We start from the raw sequence: 19,724 nt of genomic DNA on the forward strand, positions 1-19,724 counted from the left end.
GCACACCAAGACAAAAGGAACTTGAATCTGAGTTGTTTTGCATTAATTGACATACATTGGCCGATCGACCAAAATTTGAAAAAGGTGACTTTCCCAATTAAAGTGGTTAGAAGACTATTAAGATGTCTAGAAGGTTTCTACTGTCTTCAGAACAACATAATTTTCAAAATTACTTAAAAAAAAATATTTGCGACAGTTGCGCTTATATATTCCTATGGCAAGAAAATATAATTGACGGAGATCTACACGAAAAAATTCCCATTTACAAAAGTCAATTCGAAATCAATTGGTTGTTGTTGATATTCTATATGAATCTGAGGTGAATATCATTAGCTACCTTTTTCTACGAGACACCTTGATGATCAATCATTAACGATAATAACGGTAATTTTCTACAATTAGAATGTCAGCATTCCGGACACCCAAATGGTCTTTCATTAAAGTACTTCTTCAGTTTTATTTTCATCACAAAAATAATTCATACAAGGAAGAATAAACGAGTGATAATTTGACATTAAAAGCCACCTATCAATCCTTTGTAAGTGGTATCGTGCAGTTGTAAATAATGGGACAACTATTTACGTAAGAGAATTTTTGGGTGGGTGAAAAAATATCCCCTGGGGACGGATATCATCCCCGTTGCCCTTCTCTCATCGGGCCTGCTAAACCTCCCTCCCCCTTTTTTTAATGTACTAACGCAAAGGGGTTCTGCGACAGACCAACAGCGGGGGTCCAGGGGACGCCGCGTTCCTAGCGGGGTCTGAGACCGTGTGTGTGGGGGGGGGGGGGGGCAAGCCCCCCCAAATAAGACGAAAATTATTAATTTATATTAAAAAAAAACTGTGAATGTGGTGAATAATTTAATAAAAATAAATCCTTTTTTCGGAAATTTTCATTTAAAATCAAAATATGTCTGAAATCAATTAAAAAATGAAAAATTAAAATTTATTTTGGGGATAGTTTTTTCGGGATTCGAATTTTTTGAGAAGAATTTAAATTGTAGCACCATAAGGAGTTCCAGAAATACCCGAAATTTTAAGTTAAAGGTCCTAAAATCTTTCACAGCCTGTGGATTATGATTTCTTTCAGCACTAGCAATAAATTATTTTTCTTTAATATTCCTCTTAGTATGTGGTTTCATTTCCTATAATCAGGTATATTGTTACAATTTTATTTCTTATTATCGATGCTATTTAAAATATTCAGTTCAAGAAATGATCCTCCCGTCGAGCGATTCCCAACAGCATCATTTGCCAATTCTTCAGTCGAACTGCAACTGCCATGAGCTGATCTTGAAACCCTAACGGGCTTAGTATGAACAGTGACATTAACAACGAATTTAAATTCGGCTATGAAGGCTTCAAGTGGTGTGATCTGAAACCAATTACCAACTATTTCAATAAATTTTCTATCATTGCTTTCAGTACTCACTTTTTCCTCAACCGCAATTTTCCGCACATTCCATATGCATTCGACGATTGCGAAAATAAAAGCCAGGAGAAGACCACCACCGAACACGTAGTAAACACCCCCAACGTGAGCCATAGTCAGCTCACCAGACGTCGGTAGGGGTTGATTGGCAGTACAGTTTTTACTACCCTGCAACCACCACTTATCTTTCAATAAACGTAAGACACCCCTTTCCTGAAGCCGGAGAATACCTTCGCTGAAACGAGTGCGGTACGGGGAATCTGTAAATCGATTTCATAAAAAAAATTTTCTGAGCGACAATTTCACTCCAGAATTACCAAAATTTTTGGCTAAATTTTATTGAATTTCTCTCTGTGTATTCACCAGTAAAATTTCTTTCAACTCAGTAACTTGTCATATTTTTTCACTATGAAATGACAGAAAATATTTTAACATACTGGGTGGCAAAGCAATTCCATATCCTTTGCTATCAAGCAGATCACCGACTTTCATCAAATTGCAATTCCGTTCTATCGCGTATTCAATACCAGTGGATTCCATCAGGAAAGCATAAGTTTTTTTTCCCTTATCGACTCTTTCAACACCTTCTTCATTTGTGGAAGTGAAGACACTTGGTTTTGCCTCATTCATTGCTGACCACATTTTTTTATAAGTTGTTGTATTCGCACCCTATCGAAAATTATCTAAATTTATATTCCACAGACCTATCGATAAACAAATTATGTCCACGGAGAAGAAAAATCCAGCAGAAATTACCCAAACGTTTGGTCATACGGTAACAATTCTCCAACAGTCAGGTAATTTTGTTGAAATAAATAAAGTGATTTCTAGTCCATGAATCATACTGAACGGTACCGTAATTTTACAGCTCAACTACATCAAGATTATCAACCGATTAGACACTGAGAGATAAATATATTTTTTCCTAATACTAACTTCCTTGACAAAAGTATTTACTTTTGCAAAATTATATCTCCTCGATTGACTTAACCCCAGAAAGACAAAATTCCCTGTCAATTAAAAAAAATGAACACTTCGCTGAAGGGACTCGATATTTGGCAGAAATATTTTTTTGTTCTCAGTCCTGATCATTTCTGCTGAATTTATCTCTCTGTGAAGAGGAGTCTTCGCTCGAGCCCCATTCGGTTACACTCAAAGATGTCAGAACGATTGGTTTGTAGGTGTGGCCGATGTTCACCTTGAAAAATCCAGCTGTTGAACCATCCCTTATCGCCCCATACTTGATTTTTGTTTGACCAGCCAGGTCATTGACACTACTGATAGACACATCCTTTTTCGTCGCTGTGAGGCAGGCAGCTAGGTTAGCCGTCCAAGAAGACACCATTATTAGGATGAAGAACCACCACATAGATGCTGCCAAACGAGTCGAATCGGCCCTAAACGGTTATTGACAATCAGCACTTTTCATTTTGACGTATGGACCTACATTACTGTTCACATAAAACGTATTCGATTGATTCCCCAGTTACAGAATCCCAACAAACGCTATTAAAGCTAATATCTGGGTTAAATCCCTTCAGAACATCCAAATTAATACGGTTCCATCATTATATCCCTAGGGGCCATTTCCTGCAAACATTTTGATAAATGGTTTACCTCGGAAGTATATCTGAACCCGCCTGTACCAGTGATGGTGTGGTCAGCCACAGAGAATTCGCTAAATCAAAACTATTCTCAAGTTCTTCGGGTTCAGAATTCGATGGTTGATCAGCAACCCACTCTTCAGGTGCCATTCTTCAAAGAGATTGACATCATTGGACTCATTATTTTGATTACATCATGATAATTTTGTAGGAGAGTGGTCACCCCCGATGAATCTACATAATTTTTGTTTAATTCTTACAGTAGCTTGGAATCGATGGACGATGGCAAAAAAAGTTTTGGTATAAAACCGTTCCCTAATGATCCTAAACTGGGGTCGATCTACCTGGATTGACCACTTCGCTACTGAATAAACAATGGGAAGTTGTGATACCTTGCCTGCAAGAAAAACACAAGCGATACAGACACCCAAGCTGTAGCCAGGTAAATATAAACATCTGCTGAGAACGGCAAGAGGAATGACCAGAGTCCCGGCTGCTTAATTTCTGATTTAGTAAATAAAATACTAATTCCAAGATCCATGAAGGGCATGGTAAAGTCAACAGCACTTTCTCGTGCTTTTGTTATCGTTAGATCACATATTGCCAGGTCTGCTTCCTGAAATAATAATTTGTACAAATTCTAGGTGCTGGGTAATATTGTATTGAATGATACTTGCACGTCGTAAAAGACGACCGATAAGACCATCCCACTGTCTAGTCTCCGCATCTTCAGTTCCATGTTTGTTACCCGGGACGAGCTCAAAAGTGTAGGTGAATTTGAGTAATTGAGCCAGCTCTTCGATGAGGTCTATGGCATAGCCCTCGTAAAGTTTATTCGTCCCTTTAAATGCCGTTCCCCTCAGAGATCCGTCTGTTACTTCCATTATATAAGGTTCGCCCTGAAATCGATCAAGAATTCCCGTCGATAAGTATTGAGAGTGTATGGTATGTGTGGACAAGAATTAACTGGCTGTCCATAGCTCTGTTTAGCCCATGTGAGTATTTTATAATTTTTATCAGAATAGTCCTGGAATGTTTAGAATAGTTTTAATAAACAGAAGCAGAGGAGAAAAAAAAAGAAATGAGTGAACAAGAATTGCGTGGACAAGAAATGGGTGAACAAGAGCCTTTTGTTGAATGGGTCCAGACTGGAAAACTTTGGTTACCAAAGGTTCGTTTCTCTGGAGACGTCCTAGAAGAAGGATATACCTTCTGCGTGCAATAATAATGAATTAAAGTTTACAGCCAAATCTTTTGATATTAATTAGCAAATCCCTGTCCACAATCCAATAATAAGCATCGAAATGTAATTGGTAATGGCAGAACCCTACCAATCTCGTGGTAACTGTGAACTTTCGCTTTTCAATACTTTGCTGGGCCTGTGCCTCACGATCTTCCTGAGTCCCAATAATCGTCATTTCTCCATCGTCCCAGTAACCAGTTGTAGCTATGCTTTCACTATAAAATTCTTTTAATCGCAGTTTGAAGGATCTACCCCCGCGCTCACGAAACATCACTGGCCCACTCAGACTTTCATCATCTGTCGTGATCTAGAGGAAAAGGAACGGTCAATAAATTCTCGGGGGTGAGGAATTTTTCATTGATGTACTGACCCTCCGCATGAGAGACACTATATTCAGACCAGCAGCATATTTTCCAGTATTGTTACAGGTATAGGATTCCGGTTCAATATTCAATGCTTCGTCTTCATCGATCTTCATTTGCTTTCTGAACAGCTTCAGAGCTTCATTAAAAATGAAAACTCCGTCAAAAATTATCGCGCTTTGCACCTACAATCGGTGAGAAAAGAGGACTTTCATTACTTGTGTATAAAGTTTGATTTTCCACACTTGTATGAAAATATTCTATTTTTCTTTCGTCATGCTGTGGGTAAAATTATAATATTGTAACACTTGCTTAAACAATTCACTTCTTGTGATCGTTTAACGTACGGAAAGTCTTTACTTTCCACACGACGTACGTAATGTTCTGGTGTTTGCATAAAGCTTTTGTTTACACACTCGCATATTTATTGTCAATACAATCTTGAACTTTACGCACGTCATGTAAAAAACAAAATTATTAGTATATTTCGTTACGAATCGAACTCTTTTTTTCATGATGACGTGTGGAAAAGTGACGTTTTAACATACAAACAAACACTTGTTCTCCACTGTCCTCATAAACATTGTTTAAGCGACTCAAAGTGTCCGTAAAACGTAACGTTTTACGAGCAGTCTAACAATAAAATAATATTTTTGACATTAACACTTGGCCTCACTCTCAACTAACATCTTCACTCGGTTATTCTTGATCATTACCGTTGTCAAATCATAATCAGTAATTTCATCTGTTAATAATTGAAGAACTGTCACATTCGAATCCGATTTATTGAGAATTTCCGCCATCATGCCAGTGGGGGAATGCTGAAAATAAAATGTTTACAATTGCGTTTAATTTATTCTTCAAATTATGATACTTCTGCTGGCATACCAAATCAGTTATCAGGTAGTGATAGTATTCTTCAAGAAGATTCACTTGACGGGCGTGATCGATTACTCTCTTTATATTAGTGGGACTAACATCAAGAAGAATATTAAAATCCGATGAATTAGCTATTTCCTTTAATAACGGTCGATAATCGGATTCATTTGTCAGTTTATCATAAATTGGATTCAATTGGCGTATCGTTACGGGAAAGTCCTTTGGCCCATGTTTCTCCAATAATTTTTGTAATCGTGATAGTCCATCGTTTGTTTCATACAGCACCGTAAACTGGGTCCAACGCGTACTGTCAAAAATATCTGCGAGGGCCTGGGATCAATATCAACGATCATGCTCTCACCAATGTTTCCTAATGTAGAAATACACCGAGTAAAATATTCCATAAAAATTACGAAGCTCACGGAACCGACGGAAATGGCGAAATACTTCAAAGTGATTCCATAATAGATCTGTCAAGATCCTCAACCACATTTTGCTCCGGAATAACGTAAAGGAGTCGTAATTTTTATTAAATATTTCTCTCCGCATTTGCTAATTATTTTTTGTTACCTCGCCGATGATTTCCGCGTCTGGATATATGTTGATTGTTGTATTGTAAATGGAGGAGTCCTCGACTCGTTTGAATACGTATTCAATGTGAGGAATATCATATCTCGAGGTGATACTGGAAACAATATTGCTTGTGAACGGATTCCCAGGGCCGAATATCGCTATTACCCCTTGTTCAATGAGACTGCAAGCTAAATGCACGATTATTCATGGGAATTACTAATATCCTCGGTGATTACATTGAGAGAAAAATGTAGTAAAATGGACGGATTAATTATTGACTGCGATATTTTTCTCTCGGTGGACTTCACAGTGAAAAAAAATTTATGAACTTTCCTTCTAAATTCTAGACTTAGTAAAATCGCATTGAATTTAAAAAATATTTGGTCTTGAAGACAATCCACAAAGGAATTGAGCTCCACAACGAATATCATGACAAATTCGTTTGTCATCGTCTGAGACGTTTGTGAAAAACTAGACTCAATGATCAATCAACTTATCTCATTTTACCACTTTTTCACTGAATTCTTCTGTCAGTGTCTGTATGGAAAACGGATATTTTTGTTACATTGTGCTGATAAAAAGTCGATTGATATTCGTGAGAAAAGTGTTTTTTAGTTCACGCTACCTCTGTTCTCCCAAAAAATCTTCCAGAATTACGATTAATAATTATTTAATAAAACACCATCTGAAGTCTGAACATTAAAACCCGAACATCTGAGAAAATCAAACCGATTCATCCGAAAGCCTTCGATGACCAGTTGCAAGTTCTCGCAAAAAATTGCAACAAATTTCCTTAAAAATAAATAAAATAAAATAAAGACAATCGACAACAAGGTTCTTCGTCATGGAAACACTTCATCCTAACACTCGGTGTTTTATCTATTATACTTGCCAGCAAGATATGTCTTGAAGCTATCTGTGCTGCGATTTACCCATATGATAATCGGTTCAAGTCGATAGCTCGCTAGAAGAATGTCTCTCTCAACTTCATTGAGAGCTCTGTTAAAGGCCAAGTAGTTGGCATGTTCTTCTTCATGGAAGATTGCTCCTGTGGGCAAAATACAACATTTAAATTTAATTCACTGTAAATTTTGAAAAAGAAATGAAGTTGATCTGGAGTGTTTCACACTCACCAATTTTTACAGATCTTGGTGCAGCAGATCCCGTTGAAATGACAATCACCAGTAAAAATGCACTCAACATCGATAAAGTCATCTCTTGATTCAATTCATATAAAAATCACGGATATACCTGTAAGTCATTAAAATTTCTGGATAATTTTTATCTCCACACATGCACAAAACTCGAAAGGAGTTCAACGAGTGTTTACACTTGATCCTCGTTAGAACCATTCAGTAGCACATTCGTGGACTGAATTATTGTTGGGTGGTTTCTTGGGAAACATTTGATTAAACATTGAGGTCGATGTACAGTAGTTTTGAAGACGCAGTGGTGTATCTGTACTGCATCTCTAGCATTCTGTGGCAGTCTAACAAACTCAAGACTCTAAATTTAGATATTTGGCCTAGTCATATTTGCACTCCCCCATGATCATTTCCTGAGAAAGCATAGAACTCTCCGGAATTATTATTTTGAGTATTTGGAGCCACCCGGAATCACGTAACAGCAGGAGATTCATTCTTGGTATCACGACATGGGAACCATAAAAAATTGGCAGAGGCTGTCGATACTATTTTAGGAATGTATTGACTGGTGGAATACGAATTTAATGGGAAACAGAAGTAGGGGAGAAACAGCGGTGAGTAAAGTGAATTTTAGATCTTGTAACCGTGTTAAGGTCAACATGACAATATTTATCAGTATAAATTACTGAAGGGAAAGATACTATTGGTGATACATCGTAGAATGACAGAAAAATTTGATGATTATAGGAATTAATTATTTCTTATAGAAGAGGCTGATTCGGAACTGCGAGGATTTTGTAAAAATTTGCAAATCATATTTTACTGCATGCGGAGGGTAAAATAAAAAATTGAAACTTTTCGTGAGAAAATCTGGGAAAAAGAGGGCAAGAGTAACGGTGAGAGAAAAATTCAGTGATGACGTGGTAAAAGGAGATAATTGGAATTTACTGAGAATAAATTATGGATAAATTTACTGGGAAGGAAGGACAACAATAATTTCTTTGAAAATCGATTGATTTCCTTTTTGCACAGCATTTTCTCATATTCAAATGGATTCCACTAGTAAACATGTGTAAAATTACAGGGGAAAAATAGAAATTACTTATTTCTGTTTGTTTTTTTAACATTTGCTTTAATTCATGCAATTAATTTACGATATGCATAGTTTTACTATTATTTGAATAAACTGTTGATGATTGTTTTTACACGATATCGTCATCATGATGAACAACAGTAATTTATTCTGAGTCTATTTGCGCGTTATCTTTGTTACCCAAAATATTGAGCTCCAGAGATGATCCTCTCCCTGAATTACGACTGCTCTGGCCTGATTTCGATATATTCACGGGCTTTTTCGAGGTGGTCACGTTCACGGCGAATTTTAATTCAGCAATAAATGCTTCAAGAGGTGTGATCTGAAAGAATACGAGAAATTTCAGAACATTACATGCAAAAATCCAGCGTTACCTGGACATCAATAAACTCGTTGAAAAAATGTCGATCATTCACCTCATCGACTTCATTCAATTGATCTTGACTGTATAAAATCACTAAAATATTTCCAAAGAAATCGCCTATTAAATTTTGTTCCACTTTGGTTTCTGGAGAAAAGTACTAAAGATACCGGAACAATCGTTCCAACAGTTTCATAAAATTTGCGATTGGCAGAAGAATTTTTAGAGAATTTTCCTCGAGAATCAAAGTCGCCTCATGATTTATGTAAAAGTTCTGTGATTTTCGAGTACTTTTCTCCCAGACGAGTTCTTCTTAATTTCATGTCCTTATCGTTCACGTGATATACTCACTTTCTCCTCAACTGCAATTTTCCGGACGTTCCATATGCACTCAAACACTGCGAAGAGAAATGCCAAGAAAAGACCAAATACGAAAACCAAAAAAACACCCCCAACGTGAGACATTGTCAACTCCCCCGAAGACGGTTCTGGTTCATTAGCAGTACAGTTTTTACTACCCTGCAACCACCATTTCTCTTTCAACTGACGTAAGATACCCCTCTCCTGAAGCCTCAGAATGCCTTGACTGAATAGAGTGCGGTACGGTGAATCTGAAAATCGATCTCTTTAGGATTAAGAGAATCAATGGAATTGTTTATCTGATGATGCACTGTCTAGTTGATCAGTTTGATGATGTCCATTGGAAAAATGTATGTCAACGCACTTGGTGGTAGAGCTATTCCGTATCCTTTGCTGTCGAGCAGATCGCCGACTTTCATTAAATCGCAATTTCGTTCTATCGCGTATTCAATGCCAGTTGATTCCATGAGAAACGCGTATGTTTGTTTTCCCTTTGCTACTCGTTCTACACCTTGGTCGTTGTTCTCAGTGAAGACAGTTGGTTTTGCTTCATTCATTGCCGCCCACATTCTCTGATATATTGACGTATTCGCACCCTGTTGAACATTATCTCAATGAGAATTTCACAGTCATCTTGAGAAATAAGATAAATATTTTTAAAAAAATTTCATTAAAATTTTCGGTACTTCTGGGAAAAGTGAGAAATTCAGGAAGATTTTTAACCGACAAAAAATTCACTTAAATTTTAAGGAACTTTGTCCTCGGAAAATTCGTAGTTTTCATGGTAATAATAATAATTATGAATTTTTAAAATAAAAAAATGGTACATTTCAGTGTAATTATTCCTGGCAAATTTATGAAAAATCGGAGAACTTCGAGAGAATTTGCGTTAAAATTTTTAACTTATTTCAACGTTCAGGAAATTTTATTTGAATATTCTGGAAATTCCAAGGATTTTAATAAATCCCTGACAAATTCATGGGAATTGATCAGTACCTATTAATTTTCACTTCAAAGTTCACATAAATTTTAAACGTCTCATCTGTTTTTCAAGTAAAAAATATGCCGTTAGTTAACTCCTCCGAGAAACATGAAATTTCATTTACATTTTCCCTCCAATGAAAAAATCCAGGCATTTTTTGACCGACATATGATCTCATTCACCTTGAAAAACCCAGCAGTGGAACCACCTTTTATAGCCCCATACTTGATTTTCGTTTGAGCAGCGAGTTCCGTGACACTACCAATGGATACATCCTTTTTTGTGGCAGTGAGAAAGGCAGCTAGATTGGCAGTATAAGACGATACCATAATCAGGACGAAGAACCACCACATGCCTGCCACCATACGAATTGATGGAGCCCTGAAAATGTTCATAATAATTCGAATCACCAGCAACGAAAAAAGCTACATTATGCAACAAGTGCGATAAAGATATTTTGATTTGAAAAATCAGCCCTAGGCGAGGGTTTCCTACAGAATTTGACATTACGACGTGCGTTCAGGGCGAACAATTCGTCGTTTACCGCACAAAGTCATCTAATAATACATTTCCATACCGATATTTCCTTTTTCTCACCCGGGGATTGACATTTGTCCTTCCTCGAGCTTGAAAACGTGATAATTACAACGAAAAAAAATCGTTCAGAACGAGTGTCCTAGTAATTGTAACTTGTTTGATACTTCAATTGCAGTATAACAACCATTTTCGCTTATTTTACCTGGGGAGAATATCTGAACCTGCTTGTACAAGTGACCCAGCTGTCAACCACATTGAATTCATCAGGTCGAAACTATTTTCAAGTTCCTCAGGTTCAGTAGTACTAGGTTGAGGAGCAATCCACTCTTCAGGGGCCATCCTTCACATAAAATGTCACCATTAAAAGGGTTCGTCGTCAAACATATTAGATTATTACGAGGGATGTACCTGGCTTGAACGTAGAGTAAAACAGACACTGAAACATAAGCTGTTGTCACGTATATCCAAACATCAGCAGAGAACGGTGAAAGAAACGACCAAAGCTCAGGTTCTTTAGTTTCTGATTTAGCGAATAAAATACTTATCCCCAGATCCATGAAGGGTAGTGTAAAATCAACAGCTATTTCTCGTGCTTTCGTTATCGTGAGATCGCAAATTGCCAGATCTGCTTCCTGAAACGTCAATTATCACTAATTTTGGTGAGGGCAATACAGTCTGGTGTTACTAAAGAAGAGAAACATTGGAGAAAATTATTTATAAAATCATGGAACACTTCACTACAGCTGGATTATCATAGAATGAAATCAATGGTGAAGTGGTAAAACGATAAGTTGACTCTCTAAGTCAAGTTTTTGAGCAATATCTCCGAATCTATGACAGAGTGCGGAATTTTTGTAATGACAATTGTTGAAGTACTCAATTCACTCAAAAAAAATGTTATACTAAAAAAATTTAGATATCTGTTCTAGACTTCAAGATGTTCATCCAAAACTGGTTCATCGTCAAAAGTGACTTCGTTACTGAAAATTAATGTAGTAGAGAAAAATAATCCTGACACAGTCTACTAATTAGCAAAGAATTAATATGCAATTAGTACATGATATCTGTGTAATTCTGTTTGCATTTGATTTGTAATTTCCTTCACAGAAGCTTCATAAAATTTAATTAATTTTTTCATGAACAGATGAGGGAATTCATAGCTGTTAATAATCTCCATTCATCAACGTCAATCAAAATTGATCTATCCCTCGAGTTTCAGAATTTTTCTCCACGATTACTTAATTTAATTGATAATTTTTCGCCAATCGTTTCTGCCTATAATTCTTGATACTTTCTCGTCGTAAAAGGCGACCAATGAGGCCATCCCATTGTCTCGTGTTGGCGTCCTCATTTCCGTACTTATTACCCGGCACAAGTTCAAAGTTGTAGCTAAATTTGAGTATTTTTGCCAGCTCCTCGATGAGGTCTACAGCGTAGCCTTCATAACGTGTAGTTGTCCCTAGAAATACTGCACCTCTAGAAGATCCATCTAACACGTCCATTACATAGGGTTCACCCTGAGAAATATTCAATAATTCGTAGTATCCCATCGATATCGTTGGCCAACTGCATCTGATACTATGTCCCTACCTTTCTAGTGGTTACTATGAACGTTCTTTTTTCAATGCTTTGTTGAGCATGTGCTTCACGATCTTCTGGAGTACTGATTATCGTGACTTTTCCATCATCCCAATAGCCAGATGTGGAGATTTTTTCACTATAAAATTCCTTGAAGGCTACCTTGAAGGATCTTCCGCCATTTTCACGAAAATACACCGGTCCAGTGACAGTTCCATCTAGTGTTACCTAGAGACAAATAATATATTAGATCCCTAGGAGGTAAAAATATTGTTTCCTTAGAGGGTAAAATATTTTCTGAGAATATGTGAGTTTACAACACTAGGAGAAGGCGATAATTGCAGGGGAGAAAAATAGTTTTTCTATACATCAGCGTGGAAAGAAAACTTCCCACCCTGGGGTATACCAACCCGTCGCATGAGAGACACTAGACTAAGTCCTGCAGCATACTTTTCTGGAGTACTGCAAGTATATGAACCTGGTTGAATGTCTATTGTCTCATCCTCATCATTCTTGTTTCGTTCTTTGAAGACCTCTAGGGCTTCATTGAGGAGGAAGACTCCATCAAAAAGCACAGCGCTCTCCACCTATAATGCATAATAAACAGAACACATAATGATATGTAATTCTCATGGCCATTGAGGATATCCAAATAATTTTGTGGAGATTCATGCATTATTGGTTCTGAATGGAAGCACTGCAATCGTATAATTTATCGATTTTATAATGTTGAAAAATACTAGGTTGAAATAAATCGTGTGGGTGTCCAATAGTTAATGCAACTTTTGTAAAGTTGAAGAAATAAATTGTTTAAATAATTCTAAAATTGCAATTTTAGGAGATTATAGATATTAATTAGAGACAACTTTGTGTCCAAGTTCAGTTGGAAAAGTCCGGATGGTTTACAAAAATCGAGATTTCTTTCTAAATATTTTTTCGAAAATATCTCGGTAACTCTTGGATAGATTTCAACTTTTATCTTATCAAAATATTTATCTTAATGTCGTCCATTTAGTAATTAAAAAATCCGTCCAGGTAATCGAAAAATCTACAAGGTTTTTACAAAGTTTTCGAGATATCAATTTTTTTTTCTCATTTTCTCCTGAAAATTCTCTCACGCGCTCTCATTTTTAAAGAAATAAATCCAGTTTTTTTCTAAAAAAATTCTAAAAATAATCTGATAAAGTGATAAAATGAAAATTCCCATTAATTCTCGATTATAATTACCGTAGTCAGATTATATTCATTGATTTCATCGGTCAGTAATTGAAGTACAGTCACATTGGCATTGGATTTATTGAGAGCGTCCACCATCATCTCAGTGTTAGAATGCTGAAAATTAAATGGTTCCAATGATTATTGTTTGTCATTTTATAGTTATGCTATCTCTTTTCACATACCAAACCAGTAAACAGGTAGTGCCAATATTCCTGAAGTATTTTCACCTCCCGAGCTTGTTCTATAATTCTTTTTATTTTGTCAGGCATAACATCAATAATAAGATTGAAATCCGAGGAATTGGCGATTTCTTTCAATAGAGGTCGATAATCCGGTTCATTTGTCAGTTTGTCGTAACTGGGGTTTAATTGGCGTATTGTTACAGGAAAGTCATTTGGTCCATGGTTCTCCAATAAATTCTGGAATCGTGATAATCCATCGTTCGTTTCATACAGCACAGTAAACTGCGTCCAGCGTGTGCTGTTTAAAATATCTGCGAGTGCCTATTATCGATATCAATGGTCATTAGTGATTCAAACTGATCTGCTAATTAAACAAATTGTTAGCAACTTTTTTTATGATCATTTATCGTGATAAATCGTTTATGTAGATGTAATCTAGCCGTCAGTTTTGGTCATCGTCCAATAAATTATTATATACATGTACAAAAATATATATATATATGTATACATACACATTACATGTACGACTAAAATCGATAAATGACCAAAAACATTATTCTCCCTTTTTAAAACAAAAAAAAATAAAAATTTTGGGAATAATTAAGAAGATAAAAATCAATTGACTTTATCTAGAGATAAAGTGACCATGAAGACTCTTTATCACTTTTGTAAATAAAATTTCTGTGGCTTTTTTCGGATAAATAAAATACTCAGTAAATGATATTCGGTCTCTGACCTCTAATTTATGATAAAATAAGAATAAAATACCCGATCGGCTTTACTAATTAATTATATATCTATATCTAGCTCATTATGTCGTAAGAAGCAACTGCATTCGCAAATGATCTGTTTACCTCCCCGATGATTTCTGCATCAGGATAAATATTGATCGTTGAATTGAAAAGGGGAGAATCGTCGGTGCGTTTGAATATATATTCGATATGAGGAATATCATATCTCGATGTGATAGTGGAGACGATATCGCTTGTGAATGGATTTCCAGGTCCGAATATCGCTATTACCTGTTCCTCAATGAGACGACAAGCTGAAGTTGAAATAAATGATCGTAATTACGCATGTCCTTGATGTCTATGTAGGTAATTACTGATCATACTTGCCCGCCAGGTGAGTCATGTAGCTATCTGAGCTGTGATTCACCCATATGATAATCGGCTTAAGCTCGTAGCTCATTAAAAAAGCGTCCTTTTGTAGTTCATTAAAAGCTCTGGTAAATGCCAAGTAGTTTACATGCTCTTCTTCGTGAAATATGGCTCCTGCGAAAATTATATGATACAATTAGCAAATCAATCAATCAATCAATCAATCAATTAGCAATCAATTAGTGTACGATTCATAGTTATCACTTCATCTGGTGTTTAAGCAATTTGAAGATCATTCATTAATAGTTGAGGGACAGCTACAGGGACGTGAACATTTTTAGAAGCACAGATTGTAAAAAAAATATGTTTTCTAATGATAAAGTTAGTGTTTTGATTAGAATGAGGAATTAATTATGCAATATTTTATTATTTGGTGATCTGTCCGTTTTGCTGGAGATTTATCTGGAGGTGGATGGATTAATATTTAGGCACATCATTCCCAGAAAAACTACTGACCGGTAGGCACGGTGTGGTGGCCTACCACAATGAAGTAGTACTATCTCTTTATGGTCAGTCCGGCAGAAGGTTCCACTAGGGTTCTGGCCAGTCCGGATTGTACTACGGAGGATTAAACCGCTTGGGAAGTCGTATCGATGGTCTTCAGTCGAGGAGTTGGGGAGCAATCGGGGAAGAAATGCTGGTGTATAGCTATCGAGTGGGTGTCTATAACATCGTGATGGCAGGGTAAACTACCCGATAGTATAATTGTATATGATTTCTGTATTTTTAATTTATTCGCAGTGCCTCTACAACAGGAACCTGCAGTTTCAAATTGCAGTGGTGACCTGGTGCATCTCGTGAATATTTTATTTATTTTTTTTTATGGAAAAATGTTGATTAATCGCAATTAATAGAGCAGATCACAGATATAAATTAGCATTTTCGTGGAAAATAAAAGCTAATAATGTGATCTTCATTTCCATAAATTAGTATTTTTATTAAATATATATATATGGACAAAAATGTAGCGTTCGATAAAATATGGAATCGTTTGTCTATTGAATGGTTTAGTGTAGTAGAAAATTGCGAACAAAAAATTTTTCTACATAACTCCCTACAGTAAATGGTGAATTATAGAGCTGGTGCACTCGTTATTCGCGTTTGATGCACCACGTGATGTGAAATTCTGAATTATAAACGTACGGTATATATTTGCCGAACACAATTAATAATTATCCGGGCCCTCAATGTGGAGATAGTGGACTGCTTTGAATATATTTGTGTGGGTGGTAAGTTTACCAATCGGGAAACTTACCAACTTTCAAGAGTTTTGGGGCAGCAAATCCTGCCGGAACCGCAGCCAGAAAGAACGTCGTTATCAGGAATAGAGTCATCTTGATGATATTATCTGTATGAATAACAGATTAAGAGTTCGATGTTTCTCTATGTCATAAATTTTTTTCGTCGTACATCAAAAAAGATAATCCAAGATATTGTTTGGAAATTTAGCAAAATGCACGAAATTATAATGAGATAACAGGGAAGATCCAAAATATTTAAGATGCTGCTTATTTTTCATAATATGACTCGAAAGATTTTCTTTAGTTGCGAACTTTTATGAGGAAATATGAAGAAAATTAAACATAATGGAGTCATTAAAATTCAACATGGAGATCATTATTAGGAAAATCTTAACAATCAGTTTCAATAACTATTTGGCGCAAATTTTCGGTAAAATCTCGTTTATTACTTCGATGACTCAAATTTAACAATAATTTGACCCTCAGGATACAAATCTGTAGCGAATTGGTATAAGAAAAGTAAGAAAATGTTATGTAAGATAAAGTATTAATAAATATGATACAAAAAAATAAAATAGGTAACAGAAATTTTGAGGGAAATTTTGCTCTTTATATTTATAATTTATTGATCGAAAGCTGAGACTTGGAAAAATGCGCTTACCACGTTCTATCAGTTCACTATTGAAATGATTATTAGTTTTCAAATAAATATGACGCAGAAAAAAGTTGAATTGACAGTTCAGTCAAAAGGAACATTTAAAAAGAAAAAGATAGAAAAAATCATATGTCCAGGATGGACTGTAGGGAAAATCTGAGAAAAAAAATGAAAAAACTTTTTGAAGTTGATGGAAAAGCCATCAGCTTTTGAGAAGATCAGCAGGTGATGCATTCCACACAAAATACCTCCTTTAATAATAATAAAGGTCCCTCTAAGCCATTCAACTGCTTACGATCTGATATGAAATTCGACAAACTTTGCCAGCACGCGCTGACAACGTTCACAAAGTTGAATGAACACACTCGAGACTTGTCGCAATCATTCAGTCGTCTATTTGTAGAATTTGAAATATTGTTAGATAAAATCTTGAACTTCACAGAATTGATTTAAACGTTAGAGCTAGTACACTACTTCCGAAACACACAATCGTAAAGCAACAAATACATCCCTAACATTTAATGGTAGCCGGCTAAGCTAAATTTACACTTACTTTATGCTAAATTTACCACTTTGACTTGGCCATATGGCAAATCGTAATTATATTTTCGCTCCTCGGTGACGAGCCCTGGGAAAGTTCCGAACTTTCTTATCCTGAATTTCCCTGTCTTTTCCAAAGTGATGAAATTAAAACCGCTCATAAAGATGCACTTGTCCCATGATTATTCGACAATCAGAAAACTCATCGTAAAATATATCTGCACTGAAAAAAAAAAGTTCGTTTCAGTCCAGAAGAAAACCATTTCTTGAGAATAAAAAATCAACTGTCCTAAATATTTTTACTGTCGTATTCCATACGATATATCAGACTCTAGAAATTTCTCTTCTTCGAGGGATGATGTAGGAAATGCGCTAAAATTATCCCCATTCATCTGCGAGTATGAATAACGTGGGAGTTATTTCTATTTTTACTGTGTCCTTTGAATTTTGCACAGAGTAATTACTAAACAAATTCATTGAATTGATAAAGTCTAAAATTTTCATTCAATTCTCTGCCCTCTTCGACGTCCCCCTGACCCGACTATAGTACTCGTAATCGTGATTATATTACCTAAAACAAAACCAACCCTCAGAAGTCTTCCCAGGGAGAGAGGAATGAATGAGCGTAAGGGTAAGTTCTGGGGTACAGGGCACATCCCCCTGACTTCTCCACGTAGTACACAGGCAGTTTCTCTTGACGCACTTTTCACGGGCTCATGTACCGAACACATCTGCAACTGCTCCAGCGAAGATATTGAACAACCGTCGACGAAAATGTGACAATCATCCGCCAACTTTGGGTTAAAAAAATAGTTCATTAATTTTTTTTATAATTTTTACTTAACAAATTGGAATAATACATAATACTTAGTACAGTATTTACAATTACTGCTGATAAATTGTACAAATTTTATTATTAAATTGTATTCTGCAGTTCGCAATTTAAAAAACCGTTCATTTCACTTTATTATGCTCGTCGTTCATCTAATATCTTTCAAAATCTAGAAAAATAATAATTTCGTTAAAATGTATCTCCCAATTGTGTAAGTTATTAGTAATAAAGTAGAAAAAAATGTGTTAAGATCTATTTTAATATGTTGTACAGAGTTGTTGACTCAAGAAACGACTTTTTTTACAAATGACAGCAGAGTGTAAAAAGTAACTTGTAGCAGTCGGCAGTGGGTTGAATTTATTCGCCAAATCTCATTTCATACTCGTAATCGTTAATGGAGGACTCGATATTTCATTATTCACTGAAATCTAATTTCATTTCTCATCACGAAGATTGCTACATTTTACCACTCTGAGTAATTATTATAATGACACACCTTATGAACTATTTTGTGTTGTGTGACTGATGGATTTTTATTACAAGTTAGAAGAAAAATATTGTTTCAACGGTTAATTATCTTGTCTTTCTTTGTTTCTTTGCGCTTTTTTTTGGAGAATCCTACTTTGTGGTAGAGGGAGAAAGTATCTGATTATAAATTGCCTCAAAAACTTATTATATACCTGTACAAGTGTATAATGCATAAATCGAGGTAACAAGATGACAATTATGGCAGTCGTGATCAGGTTCATTACAGTTTCTCTCCTTCATTAATAGATAAAATCATATGAGGTTTTTCATACCAAGCCAGTTAATTATTAGCTCCCACTCTGTTTGGAATGAATGGCAATTTTTATTGTGAGTGAGGGCATGGAAAAACTATCTATCATTTTTTTCAGATTTTTTTGACAGTTCACTTTGGAGATATGATTTGTCCTATTTTTGCTGTTTCTTCAATATCTCAGGTGCTCTGCAATCGATTTTGCGTTGTTATAAGTATCTAAATATTCCATGATATATAAGGAAGTTTCGAAAAATATTCTTATTATTTTTATCATCGTTGTTCTATTAATTCTTATAAATCAAGTAAATAAATAAATAAATTCAATGGACATACAGAATGGGTTTTCCTTCTAGATTCATTTTATTCTCTATTTTTCTTGAATTCCGAAAAGTTGGTTAGAAAATTGATTATTTTTTATAATGAAGTCTTAATCAGGGAAAATAATGTAAACACCTGAGAAAATATACAAAAGACGAATAAACTACAAAATTATATCTCCAATGAAACTGCCCAAAATCAATCCTCAAATAGTAAATCTCACCCGTTACCTCACTTGGTATGAAATAGTCCATATACATCCACAATAATCGGCGAACTATGCCCTCACCATACCGAACATGTGAACATATACAGTAAATGCGATAATATTGCAATACTCCTGATCTATACTACAATATCATTTTTTTATGTAAATAAATTGTTATGTTTTCTTTCTTTTCCATTCAATATATCGATCAGTCTCACAATCTTATTTATCATGTATTAATTAGTGGGAGAAAGTTTGAATGTTTGTCTTTCACGTTATAAAAGATTTGTTTTTATAGTCTATAATGTTTAAAGTTATACTGAAGATATTGCTACCAATTGTTTCGTCGAAAAACGTCATGAGATGTAGATATTCTTCATAAATTCACGTATTTACAATATCGATCTAATCGTCTCATAACCCCGAGTGAGAAAAGTTTTG

General features: G+C 35.5%; 2 protein-coding genes and 2 long non-coding RNA genes across 15 annotated transcripts; 2 read left to right on the plus strand and 2 right to left on the minus strand.

The window, feature by feature from the left end:
* Positions 1–427: 427 nt before the first annotated feature.
* On the minus strand, positions 428–8,649 carry LOC135167171 (glutamate receptor ionotropic, kainate 2-like). 4 transcript variants are annotated; one of them, XM_064130066.1, is made up of 15 exons: positions 8,511–8,649; positions 7,226–7,343; positions 6,985–7,140; positions 6,090–6,280; positions 5,529–5,849; positions 5,357–5,461; positions 4,649–4,825; positions 4,367–4,585; positions 3,713–3,934; positions 3,428–3,651; positions 3,049–3,186; positions 2,630–2,828; positions 1,869–2,100; positions 1,432–1,691; positions 428–1,374 (listed from the first exon to the last, which is right to left on the minus strand). In XM_064130066.1, the coding sequence occupies exons 2-15, from the start codon at positions 7,305–7,307 to the stop codon at positions 1,171–1,173; spliced, it is 2,730 nt and encodes a 909-aa protein (XP_063986136.1). In that variant the 5' UTR covers positions 7,308–7,343; positions 8,511–8,649; the 3' UTR covers positions 428–1,170. The 4 variants fall into 4 exon arrangements, with proteins under 4 accessions (XP_063986136.1, XP_063986135.1, XP_063986137.1 ...); XM_064130065.1 differs by lacking the exon at positions 8,511–8,649 and adding an exon at positions 7,423–7,557; XM_064130067.1 differs by lacking the exon at positions 8,511–8,649 and having other exon boundaries at positions 1,200–1,391; positions 7,226–7,488.
* On the plus strand, positions 1,991–3,165 carry LOC135167190 (uncharacterized). Its single transcript, XR_010299811.1, has 3 exons — positions 1,991–2,228; positions 2,300–2,866; positions 3,012–3,165. It is a non-coding gene; the product is annotated as an uncharacterized LOC135167190 (long non-coding RNA).
* Positions 3,307–5,063, plus strand: LOC135167188 (uncharacterized). 2 transcript variants are annotated; one of them, XR_010299810.1, is made up of 4 exons: positions 3,307–3,477; positions 3,680–4,030; positions 4,517–4,620; positions 4,696–5,063. It is a non-coding gene; the product is annotated as an uncharacterized LOC135167188 (long non-coding RNA). The 2 variants fall into 2 exon arrangements; XR_010299809.1 differs by having other exon boundaries at positions 3,310–3,477; positions 4,707–5,063.
* On the minus strand, positions 8,333–17,932 carry LOC135167172 (glutamate receptor ionotropic, kainate 2-like). 8 transcript variants are annotated; one of them, XM_064130075.1, is made up of 17 exons: positions 17,716–17,932; positions 17,158–17,367; positions 15,964–16,056; positions 15,165–15,371; positions 14,667–14,822; positions 14,403–14,593; positions 13,549–13,869; positions 13,376–13,480; positions 12,559–12,735; positions 12,161–12,376; positions 11,862–12,087; positions 10,979–11,198; positions 10,773–10,910; positions 10,216–10,414; positions 9,416–9,647; positions 9,043–9,302; positions 8,333–8,652 (listed from the first exon to the last, which is right to left on the minus strand). In XM_064130075.1, exons 5-17 carry the CDS (start codon positions 14,737–14,739, stop codon positions 8,476–8,478), a joined length of 2,535 nt encoding a protein of 844 aa, XP_063986145.1. In that variant the 5' UTR covers positions 14,740–14,822; positions 15,165–15,371; positions 15,964–16,056; positions 17,158–17,367; positions 17,716–17,932; the 3' UTR covers positions 8,333–8,475. The 8 variants fall into 8 exon arrangements, with proteins under 8 accessions (XP_063986145.1, XP_063986144.1, XP_063986143.1 ...); XM_064130074.1 differs by having other exon boundaries at positions 16,900–17,367; XM_064130073.1 differs by lacking the exon at positions 15,165–15,371 and having other exon boundaries at positions 16,900–17,362; positions 17,732–17,932.
* Between the last annotated feature and the right edge of the window lie 1,792 nt (positions 17,933–19,724).

Source organism: Diachasmimorpha longicaudata, chromosome 11 (genome assembly GCF_034640455.1).
Source record: "Diachasmimorpha longicaudata isolate KC_UGA_2023 chromosome 11, iyDiaLong2, whole genome shotgun sequence".
Taxonomy (NCBI): Eukaryota; Metazoa; Arthropoda; class Insecta; order Hymenoptera; family Braconidae; genus Diachasmimorpha; species Diachasmimorpha longicaudata.